The sequence below is a fragment of the Fringilla coelebs genome (assembly GCF_963513975.1).
Source record: "Fringilla coelebs genome assembly, chromosome: 3".
NCBI classification, from domain to species: Eukaryota; Metazoa; Chordata; class Aves; order Passeriformes; family Fringillidae; genus Fringilla; species Fringilla coelebs.
In genome coordinates, this window is record NC_140030.1 from 54,763,101 (window position 1) to 54,780,273 (window position 17,173).

At 41.5% G+C, this 17,173-nt stretch overlaps 1 protein-coding gene across 1 annotated transcript in view; it reads right to left on the reverse strand.

Annotated features, from left to right (window-relative positions):
• SAMD3 (sterile alpha motif domain containing 3) overlaps window positions 1-17,173 on the reverse strand; it is a gene marked incomplete at both ends in the record, with an annotated part of 35,278 nt that overhangs the window by 652 nt on the left and 17,453 nt on the right. Inside the window, 3 exon segments of the mRNA XM_084201759.1 lie at window positions 1,614-1,785; window positions 2,153-2,356; window positions 14,492-14,659. Of these exon segments, the coding sequence (XP_084057885.1) occupies window positions 1,614-1,785; window positions 2,153-2,356; window positions 14,492-14,659 (544 nt within the window).

Sequence of the window (17,173 nt, forward strand, 5' to 3'; positions counted from 1 at the left end):
ACTTTCTGGCACTGCGTTATCACCCTGGAAAAACAGATTGCAACCTATGTAATAGTTAACAGCTCAGTAGTGAAGCTGTTGTTCAGTCCACTTTGAAGAGTAGCTTGTACTACAGTCAATATTTAGACAACTCATCTGGTAGTGAACATTAGTGTTAATTACTTCATGGGACTCTGCTACTCAATATTACAATTCAGTTTTCCTCACAATAAGTAAAGTTGGCCTTTGGGTTTCTTTTAGTTGAGTTTGTGAGCTGAGTAGTCTTCCTGCTCTCACTGCCCTTCCCCAAACTCCTCTCTCCCCAGTAAGCTGGAAGTCTGGGGAGTCCTGTTTCCAGGACTCTGCTTTGAAGGCTGTGGTACCAACTGGTGCTGCAGAACCTCCTGGCACCTGGTACCTGCCATCCCTCTGGCTCAGCTGTTACTGACTATACCATCTATTGACTATAACATCTTTTCTGCAGGTCAGGCTTCTGCTGTCATGCGCTTCACTGAACTTACCTCACCATGCATTTATTATCTAGGTGCCATTATTATCTAGGTCAAGTTGTTTGTGAGAGAAAAATAAAAAGGAAAGGCCTTGGGACTTTACTAAGGCATGAGTCAAAATCTCTGTGGACATGCTGTATAAGGAAAGGGGAAATTACTTACTGTATCCATAGATTTCCTTGGCCAAAGCTATGAAAAGAAACTCCATAAAGGCTTTCTGGATTAGACTATTCATTGAAGAATTTTAATCTATCAATCATGAGTACTTTTGGTTTTAATCTTAGCAAAGGAAATCCCCAGAATTTTCACCTACACTTCCTGCTTCTTTCAAAAATGACCTGGCAATAAATGGAGTGAAAGTGCTATAGGACACACATGTCTTCATATGGTGTGGCCTTGGATTGACATCCTGGAATTATTATGCCTGTTTGACAGAAAGTGAGTCTAAGGAGGACTTCTCAGAGAGCTAAGCTTGGGCACAGGCAGCGGCCTGAGTGACTGCTTGAACAGTTCTGTCGCTGCAGGACCACACTCCCCAGACTTCTCAGACTGAAAGAAGCTGAGTGCCAGCAGGTGTTTGCTCCCCCACATCCAGGGCACCTCACCAGAGGTACCAGTCTGTGCCCTTTTCCCTGCAGTGTGTGTCTGCAGAGATGAGGTGCCTGAAACAGTTAGTGGGAACTACTTCTTTAATTTTACTGGGGTGAAGATTATAACCATAGAAACTTGACTTGTAAAGGAAATTGTGTCTTTTTATGGGGCTGTTCCTAAAGCAGAAAATTCGTTTTCTTTGGGTATTTTTAGAAAATAATAAGCGCTCATATCTAGAAATACATACTGCTGCTCATCTAGCAATACTTATTTTAAGGTAATTACTTACTTTATCAAACCTGCAGTCTTTCATTCAGTGAAAAAAAAAAAGTTTTAATGCTTGACTGACTTAATTTTCCTACTAATTTAGTAGCTTTCATTCTCAATGCTTCACCATCACTCTGTATTTTCAAAGAAACCGTAACATTTTTGAAATGTGTTTGCAGTACAATTGAAACTAGTTTAGTTACATAAGTAAGAACAATTAGCTACAACAAAACTCTGATATTTAGAGCATAGGAGATTTGTACTGACATTTCAGAACATCTTCCTCTGTGTGCTGCTTCAGATTTTCTTGCAGCATAATGTTAATTGGATTATTCCTCACCACGTACAAGGACAATATGTTTTCTGAATAAATCTCCAAAATCTCGACTGTTTTCTTATAAATGTCCATGTGTGTGAGAAGCTGGAACTCCCTAAAAAGCTAAAAGAAAAACAAGTATTTGTATTGCAAACCTCAAAACCAAAACTGTAAACAATGCATGCACTTTGAAGACAGGATAAAACTAGCTCAGTTAAATAAGGTTATAAACTCGAGCAGGTGATGAATTTTCTTTTCAAAGCAGGGAAGGAATGCATCAAGTAACATCAAACAGTAACACTGGTGGTATGTGTGGCACCTTTAACCCAGAATTGAACTGATGAACCTTTTAAAATGGGATTAGAGATTAGATTAAAGAGGACATTGCTGATGGATACTTCAGTGGAAATACCCTGTGAAATACATGCCTACAGATGTATCACATCTATTACACAGGATTCAATGTCATTATCAAAAATAGTTCTGTTACCTGATAAGGGCATCTTAAGAAAGGAAACAGTCTAAGAACATCTTTTAAAGGTGCCTTATCGCTGATCATCTTTCTCCGTATTTCTATTGTCACATCCATTCTGTTATCCACTTCTTCCCAGTTCCTCTGAGTTTTCATATATTCTCGATTAAGCCACTTAATATGCAAATCCATTGCACTGCCTTTAAGATGAGCACGTTCTTCCTATGAGGAAATTAAGGGCAGAATTGCAACAAATCAGCCTTTTTATCTGATTATTTAGCTTTTTTAGCCCCTGTCATTTGATGTGATTTGTGAATCACTCTGTGATTTGAGTGTAGTTGAGCTCATCAGAAAGGGTAGTGTGGTTGCAGTTCCAGGTCTCTGAACTCACCCTCATATTCTAAGTTGGACTGAGGTCTGTTTTCATATAAAACTACACCTGTCAGCCAAGTCCCTCAAGCCCAAATTGCATCTTTGAGGCTATTCATGAAATTCCTGTTCCTGTGTCTGGTCTGTCTCATTGTGGTTTATTGGAAATGAGTCGTCAGTTCTAACGACAACTCAGTATTTAGCAATATTAACTCTGTATTACCAAGAGAATTTTAGCATTTTCCTCTTACCCATACAGGTCCTAAAAGCAGGACAACTAACTTTCACATTTATGCAGCTGGAATTTTTACCCCCAAGGACACCAGCTGAACTAAAAAACCTAGTATTGAAAGCCATTATATGAGCAGTTTGACTGTTAGTGTTTTCAAAAAGTATTTTTGTATGCGAGGATAGTTAACAACCTTCCTCAAAATTATCGTTATTGTCCCTGATGTAATTCCAAACCCAGTAATTACTAAGAGAAGGGGTGGCTATCCAAAGCACTACACCAGCTGGAGTAGCCTGAGCGTGTGCAGCTTATCCATCAGTGGACACAGTGAATTTGCTCCCTGAAACAAGCTGAGGGACATAGAGATGCACAGCTGGTACAGCTACCATCCTCAGGCTGCGTTGCTGCTGGCTTTTCCTGTCTGCATTGCCACTGATGCAGCTGTGACTGCACATGTGGGCAGCCTGTGGGTCAGTGCCAGAGGGAGTTGAGACGCTTCAAAATGTTCCCCAGAACATTTCTGACATAGAGCTGTGAAACACACGACATCCCAAACCACTTTGCAGTGCTCTGCATGTGCAATGAAACCTTCCATTTTAATTAACATCCCTCTTTAAAATCATGCATGTGATATTCCAGGAATGGTTGCACCAAGTACCCAGTGAAAAACCTGCCTCTCCTAGTGTGTGTCCATAGACACCAATAGCCATTGGCATCACAGAAGAAAGTAAGATCTGCATGCAGGACAGATACCTAATGTGCCCCCTGCAGGAGCCCTGGCCCTTGCTGGGGTTCTGTACTAGCACAGTCTGTACTCTTTCTAACAGGGGATTTCAGTGTTTATTGTTTTACAACAGTAGTGTCTGTTTGTGACCAGCTTGCATAGGCATCCCTGGCCTCTTCCTCAGAGTACAGGAGCAGAGGTGGGGAAACAAGTTAGTACCAAACCCTCCCCTACCTGCCTGGGAGAGGTGCTGGGAAAATGTATAAATTTTGAGTATATGGTGAGTTTGTCAAGACTTCACTACACTGGGGTTTGTGGACTCCCTAAGTTTATATTTAATAGCCTTCAGTCTTTATAGCTACACAGCCTTCAGCAGATTTTTTTTCCTCCTTCAATTACTTCTCCCAGTCACTTTTCCAGCTCTCATAAAATCATGCCTTCCACAAAATCCTGCCTTAAATGTGGCAGTTTAACTATATGCTGTCAGAGGAAATGCATTTATTTGTTTTTCTCCTGCTACTTCTGCTTCCTAATTATCATACTGGATTCTAAACCTATTCACCGTCTCCATGCCACTATAGTTTTACAGACATGTCATATTCTGTCCTCAGCCATCTCTTTTCCAGCCAAAACCATCCAAAGCTATTTAATCATTCCACATAAGAAAGCTTGTCCATACTTTCAATTATCCTTGTTACTGCCTTTGAAAGTTTTCTAATTTCACTGGAGTTTTTATGAAATAGGTGCAGTATAACTGAAAGTACTGGCTGAGATACTGAGACATCACAGGGGCATAATTGAATAATGCACTGCCTTTCGTTCCTTTCTTAAATAATTCTGTGGAATCAACTTTTTTTTTTTGAGGGGGGGAGGGTTTGACTGCTGCTTAGCATTGTGCCAGATATTCTTTGGCCTAGTATAAAAATAACATTCTGAATGGTACTAATAAACTCAGAGCCCATCACTATAAGTGTTGTTAGGACTGGGTTTTCTCCTTGTGCATTATTTTCTATTTATCAGAACTGAATTTTATCTGCTGGGTTTTTTTCCCCTGGAATGGGATTCTTCTGCAATTCTTTGGTCTTTGCCTTTAGTATCCTTGGTAGCATCACAAAAGATAATCTGCCAACTAGTCTACTTTTCTCATGTCATTTAGAAATATATTGAACTGCTTAAACTAAGCATTCATAATCTTCTCCACTGTAAACCCCAACCATTTCTGCATAGCCTTGTTTATTCTATCTTTTAACTGTTTATCCATTCAAGGACCTTCCTGTTTATCCCCTCAGATTATATCCTCTAAGAGCCTTTGAAAGGCATGTGCTAAAATCTCTTCTGAATTTAAAGTAAACTATATCAGCTGGATTGCCTGTGTCCTCAGGGTTGTTGAATACTTCAAAGAACTAATGAATTTGTGAAGAATTGGGTCTGTTTACCAAAACTTTGTTGATTCCTTCCTAATGTGTTAATCTCTTGGGTCTGTATTGCAGTTCTTGCCAACTTGGCCAGTGAAGACAGAAAGTTTCTTGGTCCATATGTTTTCTAGCTCTCTCCTGAAACTCTAGAAACTAGCATCAAATTAGTTACCTCCAATTATCTAATATGAGAAAAATTGTACATCACAATTAAAAAAATTACCTGGTTTATCCTTGGACATTACTGAAAATTTTGCGTAAGTACTTGATCCTGGAAATGCGTTACTGCTCATTTTAGTGAATTATTCTGTCCCCTTTAGTGACATGCCAGTCTTGAGACAGATGCCCTGAAGAATGCCCATGAAGAATGGTCCCAGTGATGTGATCATCTGAACTCACCTCCTGAGAATCCTCACAAAATCTATCTCATTTTTCTGGTATGGCTTTGTATTCTGCCAGCCATCCTGTACCTAGGGAATGCACCTTGAGCACTCCTGTCCCTTAGCAGCATCAGGCTTCTTGTTTCTCACCCTGGGTGAGAAAGCCTCTATAACCTAGTGCAGAGAAGGCAGAAAGCCACAAAAAAGAATTCTGTGTAAATCAGATCACTCAGAGTCAGCAGAGTTTTGTTTTGCTGCAGGTGTGTCATCTCTGCAAGCTTCCTGTATTGGCTTTTGATGGTTCCTGGTATGTATTTTATATGTGTTACTACTATGAATACCATGCTAGTATTCACATATTCACAACTGGGTCATTCAGCTATTCCTTAACCTGCCAAGCTATTCCTTTGCTGTCCTTTGCTTCACTGTGACCAGTGCACAGAACCAAGGGATGACCCATTCTTGTCAGTCTCAAGATACCCACACTTTCTCACACACAAACTTGGGCAATTGTTAGGGCTTTTAAAAATACATTTATGTTTTTATGCTGTGCAAGAGCTAGGTTGAAGTCTCTGACTCCAAACAGCCCTTTCACTACTGGTTTCTCCTGTGGGTCTGCTTCCAGGCCTCCTGCCCATAAAGCAGGAACTTCCTCAGCCAGCTGATGTGGAACATTCCCCGAGGGTCTGTCACCTTCAGTGTCTTACTCGCAGAGACAAGAAAGCAAAACAACTCCACCCAGTGTGCTGCAACCACAGACTGACTGACTGGGTTGCTTAGAAACAAACACCATAAGAAGTTGTGACCTTTATGCCAGCTTCTCTCCAGCCCCCCTGTCAAGGCAAACACTGCTCGATTTGATGGACTTTCCCTGTGGTCAGCTCTGTCCTTGAGAGCTAGTTATGCTGATGATATTATTAATTAGCAAAAGGAGACCATTTGACATTTTCATCAGTGGCAATGGCAAGTTACCAATAGAAATATGGCAGTAGTATAAGGAGGAGTTGCTGTCATAGCTATTTATTAGGGGGGAAAAATAGCAATGGAAGGCCAAACTTTGTAGTGTAAATCATCTATTACCTGAGAGCAATACAAGCAGAAGCTAGTGTTAGAACTGGTTGCCTTGCAGTGTTCATCCTGCTTGAGACAATCGCTATCTGTAATCTTTCCAACTTCTTTGTTTGGGAGCAAGCTGGCTTTTAAGGTAAGTGGAAAGGTGAGAGGTGCTTCCTTCTGGGGAAATAAGTTATCTGAGTGGGACACCCATTTGATTGGAGAATGGTTCCAAGTGTCATTTAAAATATTTTATAACCAACTTTAACATTGCAGGAGGAATCTGGGTTTGGGAAGCTGGTTTATCAGCCTACCACTTGCTTATTTAGGGAAGACTTTAGGTCTCCTCCACTTCAACCATCACAGCGAGAAAGCCAGCTGCAGCACAGCAATATTCCAGTAAAATCTGACCATAAGGTTAAAGCTCAGTTACTTTGATAATGTGCAAAACCAATCCTCTCTAGACCAAAGCTGGGCTCTCTTGTCCAAATGCCTGAAAAAGCCACAGCTAACAGTTCAGCATGTATACCAGACAGAAGTAAAAAATAGCCTCATTAAATGAGGAATCTACTTCTTGAGATCTCCCAACCCCTCTGGCAGATTTTCAGTTGTGTCACCAGTTACATCCATTTCAGTTGCAACAATAAGAATGTTAATCGGTGGTATTTAATTATTTTTATCTTGTTTAGCAATGTGCAGACTTAGTTTATAATGTAAAGGGTTTCCTTTCTTTTTAAACAAAAAAAATGATTTAAAAAATATTTCTGGACAAACAAAAATTTATTTCACCATCTTTAAATAAGAAGCTGCCTTTTAATCACAAGCCTATGAGAAGTGCAGCAGAACAGAGAAAAAGGCAAAAGGATGTGGAAAGGAAGTTAATGAGGTAAGCAGAGGATACCCAGTAGCTGTCAGAGTAACCTAGCCCTAGCCTGCAGGATGGTGCTGCCAAGGCTCCTACTCATTCTGTTGGATTCACACTCAAAGGGTGACAGCAGTAGGGAGCCCATCCCTTGGTGATCATGCCCGCAAACACTCTTGACTTCTTGGCATCTCAGGTATCTGTGACTGAAGATTCCAGCTCTGGGAGGTTGTGAGCCTCTTTGCCTGCACTCCAGATGCCTTTTGACTGTGACTCCCCCCCTGCTATTCACAGCTCTACTTGGAACCATATACAAGCAGATTGTGTTAAGATGCTAACATTAAAACCAGAAAACATACAAACAAATATATACTGGACTCCAAATTCCTCATTCCTCTCATCTCCTGAAGCAAGACGATAGTCATTTGATTGGAGGCAGATTTCTAAATAGAGGCCTGATTCCTAAATGTCCTTTTGATGGGTCTTGATTCTGCCCAAGATACAAGATTGTATTAGCACCACCTTGTAAAAAAGCCCCAGCTAGCAGGGCACCTTTATGAAACAGTATCACAGCCAAGGCAGGGAAACTGCTACATCAGTTTGCGAGGAGGGAGGGAGCAATTCTTATGCATGATGTGATCTCCAAGGTCTAAGCTTTCAGTTGCTGTTGAAAGCCAGCATCATAAATCGTAAAGGACATGAATGTTAACACCAAACATGACTGCCTAATCAAAGAGTGATGAAAGCGCCTCTGGTGCGGACAGGGGACAACTCTTTGCTCTTTACATGGGTTTAGACCAATTCCTGAATGGTAAATATGGCCTCATTGTTGCTAAGGACAAAGTTAGAGATCTCTTTTTGATGAATGTCAACAGGACCTACTGGCTCCTCAGTTTGGGAGAGTGAATTCAAATAGGACAATGGAGTTAAAGAGGTATATATGAGAACATTACTGCATGCTGTCAGTCTGCTCACTGCCAACCAGAGATCCAGGTTCCTCACCTGGGATGCTCTGGAAATATTTCTTTGAGGCAACTCCTTTGGATGGAGATTAATCTGCTTACTGGAAAGCAATGTAGAAAACATGTGGTTGTAATGAGACCAATCTCCTGGAACAGCGGTGGTGTGCAGACAGCTTCAGTGTCATCAGCACTGAATGGGAAGTCCTTTAACACCATACATTGCAACTGGGATGCTGATGAGTAGCAGTGTTGGTACAGCCTCCATCTTTCATTATTATTGCTCTTGTCAGCTCCCAGAAGCTGCTAATAATATTTCCTTTGAAAAACACATTTCAAATTTTCCTTGCTAGATGCCAATACATATTCCAAGTCATGTTATTGCTAAGAGCATTGATGTTGCTAACACTTCTTGATTGCTGGGTCTACCAGCATTAGTTAGCATCAACACTCAAGGTACTTAAACAAGAAAGCCTGATGGTAGTTAGGTCTCTTGTTTGGAATAATCTTTTCCATTAATTGGCTTTTATAACCTCTTCAGGGTGAGAAGCAGCTTTCACAGTTACTTAAGCGAGTATAAACTCTGTGTCTTGATATTTGAATGCTGAAAAGTGGGTCTTGCTATTTTGAAACTCAGACAGACACAAGGCATCATAAATGCACAGTGTATAGACCAGTTTTTTGCTATCACTGTTGTAAGGGACAGCCCTTTTTTCTGTGGTGACAATCAGGGTCATTGGAATGACATTTACTATGCTGAACATTGGGCTATTTTATATCAGGAGGAGCGATCAAAACAGGCAACGAGAGAAAGCGAAGGTCTGCTCAAAAAAGCCCCAAACACTGGAGACTGACCTGGAACAAGTATGAATCTAAAAAGGCAGGCTGTAAACTGGGCACTGCCCAAGGCCCATCTTCTCATCCTGGATTGTGGGAGAGAACTGAGAAGACATCAAAACAATGTCCCGCCTCTCACATCCAAAAACAGGTGAGACAGCATTGACAGGTTGCTTTCAAGCAAAATGAGTGTGTAACCATCAGCAGGATCCACGCTGACTTGTACTCCAATGAGATGTTTAATTAAGGCAGGCTTTGCTTTAATTACACATAATTGCCCTTTTGAGCCAGGCAGGCAACTTCAGAACTAGATTTATGTGCCAGTGCTAACCAAAAACTTTCAAAGTCATGTAAGTCAGCCTATTTCTGGCCACAACAACTACTTTCTGATTTTGTAAGCTGCATAAGCAAAATGACAGAAATCTGTTTTCCTCTACCAAGGAACAACCTGTACTTGACAATTTAACTCACATAACAATGAAGACACTGGCTGACACAAATAAGAAGATGAAGTGCAAGATGTGTGCTGGGGATTTGTGTTTAAAGCTTCTGCTTTGACTTAAAAGCATTTCAAAATATTAACTAAGCAACACTACACGCTCAAAGTCTGATGTATGCACATCAAAGTTTTAGTGGAAAAATCACATTACAACAGCTCAGTACAGCCACTGAATGATCATTTATATATGCATGCTCACATTCCAGCTGTGCAAACATTCAAACACTTTATTTAGAGGCCATTAATCTTAGAGGGAAAGGTGCTATCACCCCTGTTTCATTTGGGCATGGCATTCTCAGCAGAGATGGTACCTAATGCTGTACCTGCCAGTAGGGCCATAAGGTTGAGCCAAGAGAATTTCTGCATCTTGTAAACAAGCTGTTCATCCTCTGAGAATTTGAGAGACATTTAGCTCTCTTTTTCCCTTGCTGTTGCTTTATTTTTCTCATTTCTCCCTTTTTCTCCAGCCATCATTTTCCAAGTCCAATTTTTGCTAGAGCCCCTGAAATCTTGTTACAAGTTTCTAACTCCTGTAGTGGCATAAGATCATTGACAAACATGATGTTAATTATCACCTGAAAGAAAGGCATATCCCTAGGAAATGTCTACCTTGCCTAATATACCTAATCTGAGATAAAAGAGACTCCATCTCAGGGTATGCTTCACTCAGTCCTGATTCCTCCTTTCATCAGAAAAGACAGTTTCCAGATAAAACCAACAGGGTAAATTTCACCATTCTTGTACTGCATGATACCACCAAAGCAAGTGCAAATGGTGCCCCTCCTCAGCCAGGGGTCTTCTCTGCTTTTAATTTAGTCCTCTTGGCACAGAATTTGCACATTCACCAGTTTCAAAATTCCTGTTTATCTTCCCTCTACCGGAATATCAATACATGTTCAACTTCATGAGTTAAAGTTTCTGCAGAATCCTTCTGCTTCTCCCAAAGTTCTCATCAAAGCATTTCTTGTCTCTATCCCACTGACACAGAAAGAAGATGGTGCGCCGGTGCCCCCTTTATAAATTGTTTTCATTTTGTTATTCCCGGCTCTGCTGGGTGTGGCAAATACTCCCATTTATCTGCAAACATCTACCACTATCTTAGCTGACATGTTGTCAGAGCCTATTTTTCCTTTTCACACCTAACTCCAAGCTTATTTGTGTGACAGCTTCAGAGAAAGCCTGATGACCACACAAACAGGCTGTCATAAGATGTAAGGAATCAGAGGCTTTAGAAGAGGGACTGTACTCTCTCTCCATTTTTGTTTAATATCTAGAAGCAGTCTTCTAGCTTGTTATATCCCCTTACATTTCAGGAAGCTTAAGATACCCTTGGGTAGTCCCTTTGCTGAGATATTTTCTTATATAATGTCTGGGATGGATTGAAGGAGCTTAATCCAGCTGCATAGATACAGCTATTTAGTGACATTTGAGATAGCATAAGAGTATTCCAGAAGCTTCTGGGAACAGAATATGATACTGGACGTATGGGAAACACACACCTCTCCGAATTGGCAGGTTAAGCCATGCAGGATGTCTGGGGGCTTTTTCATTTCTGTATTCAGCTCACTGAGCTGATAGTGAAGTCACACATTCCATGAGCAGCACCGCTTGAGACTGGCTTAAAGGTCTGAAAGGGAAAATCTGCTCTTGGTCACTACCCCTGGGAAGACTAAAATAGTGTTTGAGCCATAAGCCCTCAAGGTGTGCAAGCCAATCATCAGCTCCAACCCCATTTCCTTCTCCACCGCCTTTTGCCTTCTGACAATCCTTTGGCCAAGGACCAGGAAGGTCTTTCTGTTTCTTCTGGCTCCCAAGTCTGGGGCCCTTCCTATTACAAGTGGCTGGAGGTGGTTTCCCTCACAGCCTGAAGGACCATAAATCAAACAAGTCCTTAGGGCAGAGGAAGGGGGCTTGGTGCTAAAAAATAATGATGAGACCAGTCAGAACAAGCCACTGAATGGCTGGTTTAGCAGTAATCCCACCCTTGCCGCAGAGGGGAGACTGGCTTGCTTTTCTTATGTATTTTAACAGTGTGATCACCCTTGTCATGGAAAGTACCTTCCATTTGCAGCAGATGAAGGTCATTATCATTACAAGACACTGTCCCCTGGATTACTGCAGCTCCGAGATACTTGCCTGAAAATGACTGAGAAGGATTCTCACACCATAGCCACAAAATTTGTTGTTTATGGAGGCTTTCCTGATAAAACTTGAATATCCCTCAGACAAAGAGACTCAAATTAAAGTCTGCCAGGCACAGTCCAAGCTTCTTTTCCTGGTGGTGCAACCTGATGGATATTTATAGGGAGCATCATTTAAATAAAAATCTCCTTTACTGACAGACACCTCTAGCATGGGTTTATGTGCTTACTTACCGTCATCCTATTGCCTGCACTTGTTCAAGACCTTTCATGTGATGCCAGTCACTAGAAAAGAGAGTAGCTATTCTTCAATCTTGTTTGAATATAATGCTATGTAACAAAGAAAACATCAGCAGATGTTTTAAAGAAACTGGAGGAGGAAGACAGATGCTGCACCTGGCAGCAATGCCCGGCATGGGAGCATACCCTGCCGAGTATGCTGGAGCTGCTTTTGAAGGAAGAATGCCTGGTTGGAAGGTAAAGGGGCTTGGGCAGTCCTAGGGACAGACATCATCTGGCTCAAAACATCACAGGAGATTGTCCTGGCAAGCAGCTGGATTTTCACATGAAGAAGTAAAAAGATTGGTTAAGGTTTTTATTAGTAGTAATAACTTCATTACTCTTCTCATATAAAAATAAATGCCAGGTGTAACAGTGAGACATTTCCTATCAGTAAATAATCTTTTTATTAGTTTCATGCCATTAACAATCTGAGACTATACTGACACAAAGCACACATGACAGGGTGACAGCTGATGAGTGCTCAGAAAGGAAAGCTGGATACAGAAGTCAGCTGTGTGACTGCTAAGTAGGTCATCTGCTGGGAACAGATGTGCTCTCTCATCTGCACGGCTCTGCCAGTCGGCTTTGACCTGTAATGCCCTAAATGTCCTACTCTGCCTATCTAAAGGAGAGTGTGGTGGCCCAAAGGGACTAAGAATCCTTCACTGACTAGTCTCCAAAGGTCTCCTTAACCTCGAATTCATTTCCCCCCATTTACATCAATTTATTTTGATGTGTTGGCTTCTAGTTCACACAAGGCTGATTCATTCTTCCAGTCTTGGAAAAGGGATGAAGACAAGGGGATCTGGCTAACAGTAATTTGAATATAATTTGGGTTTGCCTGTGGTATTGGTTTCTAGATAAAATATTCATTTTTTGAGACTAAGACACTTTAACAGTTTCTATTTTTCCTAGAGTAAGCAGTACAAAGATTGGCAGGAAAGTGCCTTTATGTGTATTCCTAAATGTACAGAATGAAAATCCCCACTGCTTTTGTTAAAAATAATGTGAAACATTTTGTTCCATTTTGCAGATATGCAGTGACATAATATAGGATCTCAGAGTCAGACATCGCTGCTTTCAATGTAGAGACACATTTAAAACTAACTTTTGATTCCCTCAAAATTATGGAATACATTCTTAATCCTTAATAGGGGCCACAAGTGTTGATTCTTGCATTTATATTTGTATTTTATATATATATAAATGTTCAGGATATAGGGAAAATGAGAGAGAGAGAGAGAAAGGAAAGTTGTTTAGAGATATTCAGCATCCTCTCACCATCTTTAAGTTTAACCCTTAATTTGCTTACAACATTCAGGCTAACAAAAAAGGCCTAGGCCTTTAGAGGAGATTCGATATTGGTCTTTAATTTCTAAAGCAAACAAGGGTGGCCAGTGATGGCCTTGGGCAATGCAGTTAAAGAGTGGAGATTCCTGGTCTGCAGAAGCACAGCACAGAGCAGTTACACCCTCTCTAGAGATAAACGAAATTTAGCATGCAGTCCCTACAGGATCACTCCAAAACCCTTCTCAATGAGCTCATAAGACAGAAAAGATCCACATGTGCCCTTTCCAAGCTTTAGCAGATAAAGGATGGCACACAAAACCAGCAGCTTATAATTTCTTCTTTACTGGGTGAGAGACTGTTTTTTGCACCAAAGTCACAGGTTTCTTACTTCACACATGCTGCAAACCCTTTAACTAAAGCAGGCAAGAAGAGGTGTGTATATTCCTGAACATATTAACCCAAAGGGAATAAACAGAAATTACTGAAATTTCTAAAAACCAATGCAAATGTGTATTTGCATTTTGTATAGGAAACTAAAGCCACCTTCAATCACAATATATGCAGAAATGCATCCAATCAACCACTCTTGTTCCCTAAATACAGGGTCCGGTAAACAGCAGGATGAACATGGATAAGCTAAAGATAAATATCTACTTACACATTTTCTTTATCACATTTGGACAAAACTGTTTAAATTTTACCATGTTTTAATTTCAGCACAAAGAGGTGTGTGCAGTATCGGCAAACCTGGAACCTTAATGAATTTATGAAACTGTATAAATTAATTAGTATGCTTCAGACACTTACTGGACAGTGATAACTCTCTGAATTCTCCAGCTAAAGGAAAACACAACAACTGCATGCATAGATTTGTAAACACGCCTATGTATATCACACATCTACACAAACAGATTTTATATAACAAATGTGACAGTAGAAGTTTTGCTACCAGCTCAAATACCTCTTTGCTTTCTTATTTGTACAGAGGCTTCAGCTAGTAGACATAACTCTCTGTTGTTTTTCACTCTAATTAAAGGTATATAATCAAAAGCAGAATAGAAATACTGCATTTAAAAAAAAAGACAGTATTGTCTGTCCAACTTACAACTCTAAATGACAACAAACATGCAAGGCGTCCAGTATCAGGTTTAGTTCTGCTGTTGATACATAAAAGAGTCAAGGGTAGGGCAATATGACAAGCTCTGTACAAAATGAGTTTAAATGGGATGAGATCAGTTCTCCCCTTTACTGGCTGGTGGCCTTATTGCCAACAGAGGAGCTGAAAGACGGAACTCAGTCAAGCACCAAAAATCTTACCTCTACCTGCCCCTGGATAGCCTCAAGAGTATTTTCAGCAAAAGAAGATTTTCTGCTCTGTCCTCTCCTGTGGCCAAACTTGCATTTGTTCCTCAGGACTTGCTCGTCATCTTCAATGGGTCTCCGCACGTATTTGAAACGATCTTTAAGAGCCCGTTTCCACAGCAACTACATGGAGGGAAAAAATACCTGTCACTACAGGTATCTGTCAAGAATTTGCCCCAGCCTAAAGCAGGTCAGTTTTTTTAACTGACCTCACAAAAAAGTGTTTGCCATGAAGCAGAAAAAGGCTCAGAGGGCAGCACCGCTGCTGGCTTCAGGATGGAAGGAAACAAAAGCACCTGTGGTAAATGGCTCCACAGCAGCCAACAGCTGGGCTAATGGCACTGCTGTGGCTGGCTGAGGACAACAGGAATTGAATCCAAGGGTTACATCTATCCTAGGGTACCAGTGAAACTGCACTGTTGTCCCTTCCTCAGCTCTTACTTTATGCTCCATTCATGACATTGGGTTGTGAAACTACATAGTGAAGCAGATCAGCTCACAGAAACAACAGAAACTGCTGTTGGGTTTGGGGAGGGGGGTTTGGTGATTTGTTTTGGGTTTTTTTTTTTAGTTTAGTGTATTATTTTTCCTTTGCCTCTGGCAGTATGTGACTGGTTGCACAGTTTCATGATGATTGTGTCTAACAGAAGGGAAAGACAGTGTGGCACTACCTTTTGCTTAGAGCCTACAGTTATACTGGATCAAGGATATTTTTAAACTGAACTCAAAACTGCTGAATTGGAGAATCATTTAAATAGGTCCTAGCATTTGTAAGACACCTCAAGGTATGTAAAGTGCAACTTCAAGGCATTTCTGCACTGCAAGCAGATGCAGGTCCTGTTTAATGCAGCCATTCATCACTCCTTGGCAGTCAAAGGCAGAGCTTACATGGCCCCAGAGCTTCTGCCACCCTCGTGCATTACTTTATTCAGTTATTGAAAAGTCCCTGCTGAAAGCTGTAGGGATGGCACCTTCCTCATGTATCCTTAAGGACCAATGGCCATTTGCATGTGGCCCAAAGCTGGATGTCCCATGGCAGGAGCTAGCCATGACATTGACACCTAAGCAAAGGCTGTTCAACACATCTGCAGGCACAACCTGCAGTTTTGGATAGTTTTGTCATTCCTCAAAATCACTTGCATATTCCAGTTACTGGGGAGTATTCAAGAGACAGAGGAAAAAAAAAAATCAGTCAGAAAAGTGACTGCAAATGAAAGGACGTGGAGAGATTCAAATACCTGTTACTTCTTTTTCTAAAACTGACTCCAATATTACGCTCACTTAATGCTATACTCAAGCCTGTACCCACTGACGTGCTAAAACACAATATAAACAGAAGAATGATTACCCTAAATTTCTTACCAAAATGCTGTCAGTTATTAGTCAAGGTCACATGATATGGAAGGTTAACTTGGTGTAAACCAGAATTCAGTAGAAGTAGACTAGTTAATACATAGTATACTAGTTAATAATCTCTCTTGGCAGCAAGTCGGACATGCCTGCCCTTCTCACTCACAGGATACAGATGAGAGAGTTTCTCCAGAGATGGTGGTGAAGGCAGTGTGACCTTGCATTTCTCCAGCCAAGCTTATTGTTCCCACTCCCCAGGTACCAGCTGACCTACAGGCCCTCAATCCTAAAAGCAAGACCTCCATTAATGGTGAAAAATTAGAATGGAAGAGCTATGAGACTACAACCCCTGTGGTCTCAACTTCAGCTCTTCTTGAGCAGCCCTGGGCCCCCCTTCCTAGGGGGACACTCTCTGCCACCCTCCCAGCTGCCCTGACCAAAATATCTTTTCACAGCCAGTCACAGTTCAGCACCCAAGAAGTGGAAAGAAAGCAAGCCCATCTGCATTTCTAGTATGCAAGCTTCAGGCTTAGGGTTCTGCCAGAAGTCCCATCAGCACTAACCTAAAGATAATGACTAAAAATAGAGTACAACTGCTCACCCAGCCTTCTCACGAGGCATGGTCACTGCCTCAAGATGAGTACTACACTTCAGCATCATTTTCAGAAGCAGTAAGGTGTAGCAGGCACAGGCCCTGCGAGCCTGCCTTGGCGTTCAGAAACAGGATGCTGAGTCAGGATGACTGAACAAAAGGAGCCCCTCTCTCCCGCTCTCGGACCCTGGCTTATCTCTCTGTAAAGCTATAGGTCACTTTCCTTTAACCCTTACCATTGGACAATTCTCAATCCTCCCTAACCCTATATAAACCCCTGTTTCTGCCCGGCTCGTTGGAGCCGCTGTCCCTGAGACCCTTCGAGACACTCCGTGGAAGAGCTACGAAGAAGACCAATAAAGACATCGTCTTGGAACCTCATACAGCGCTCTCCTCTCTTTCCCGGTCTTGCGAGTGCCTGCTGGGTGCTCCAGCCAAGCCTAGCTAGCCTAAAGAGCTGAAATCACTCATGAGCTGATAATCACTGAGCTGTATATCACTAAAGGCTAGCTAAGGCATAGGCTGGGTGCATTGCCAGAGCTTGGGCTGGTTAGCCCCCCTCAGAGCTGAGCTATCCGGCTTTAATGCAGCTCCTGGGTACACCCCGTAGCCCAGTCAGCGGCATTAGTAAGGTGACTACATGCCTTGAAAATCCCACTTGTTGTTGACCTGAACCATTAAGGTCTCTAAATACG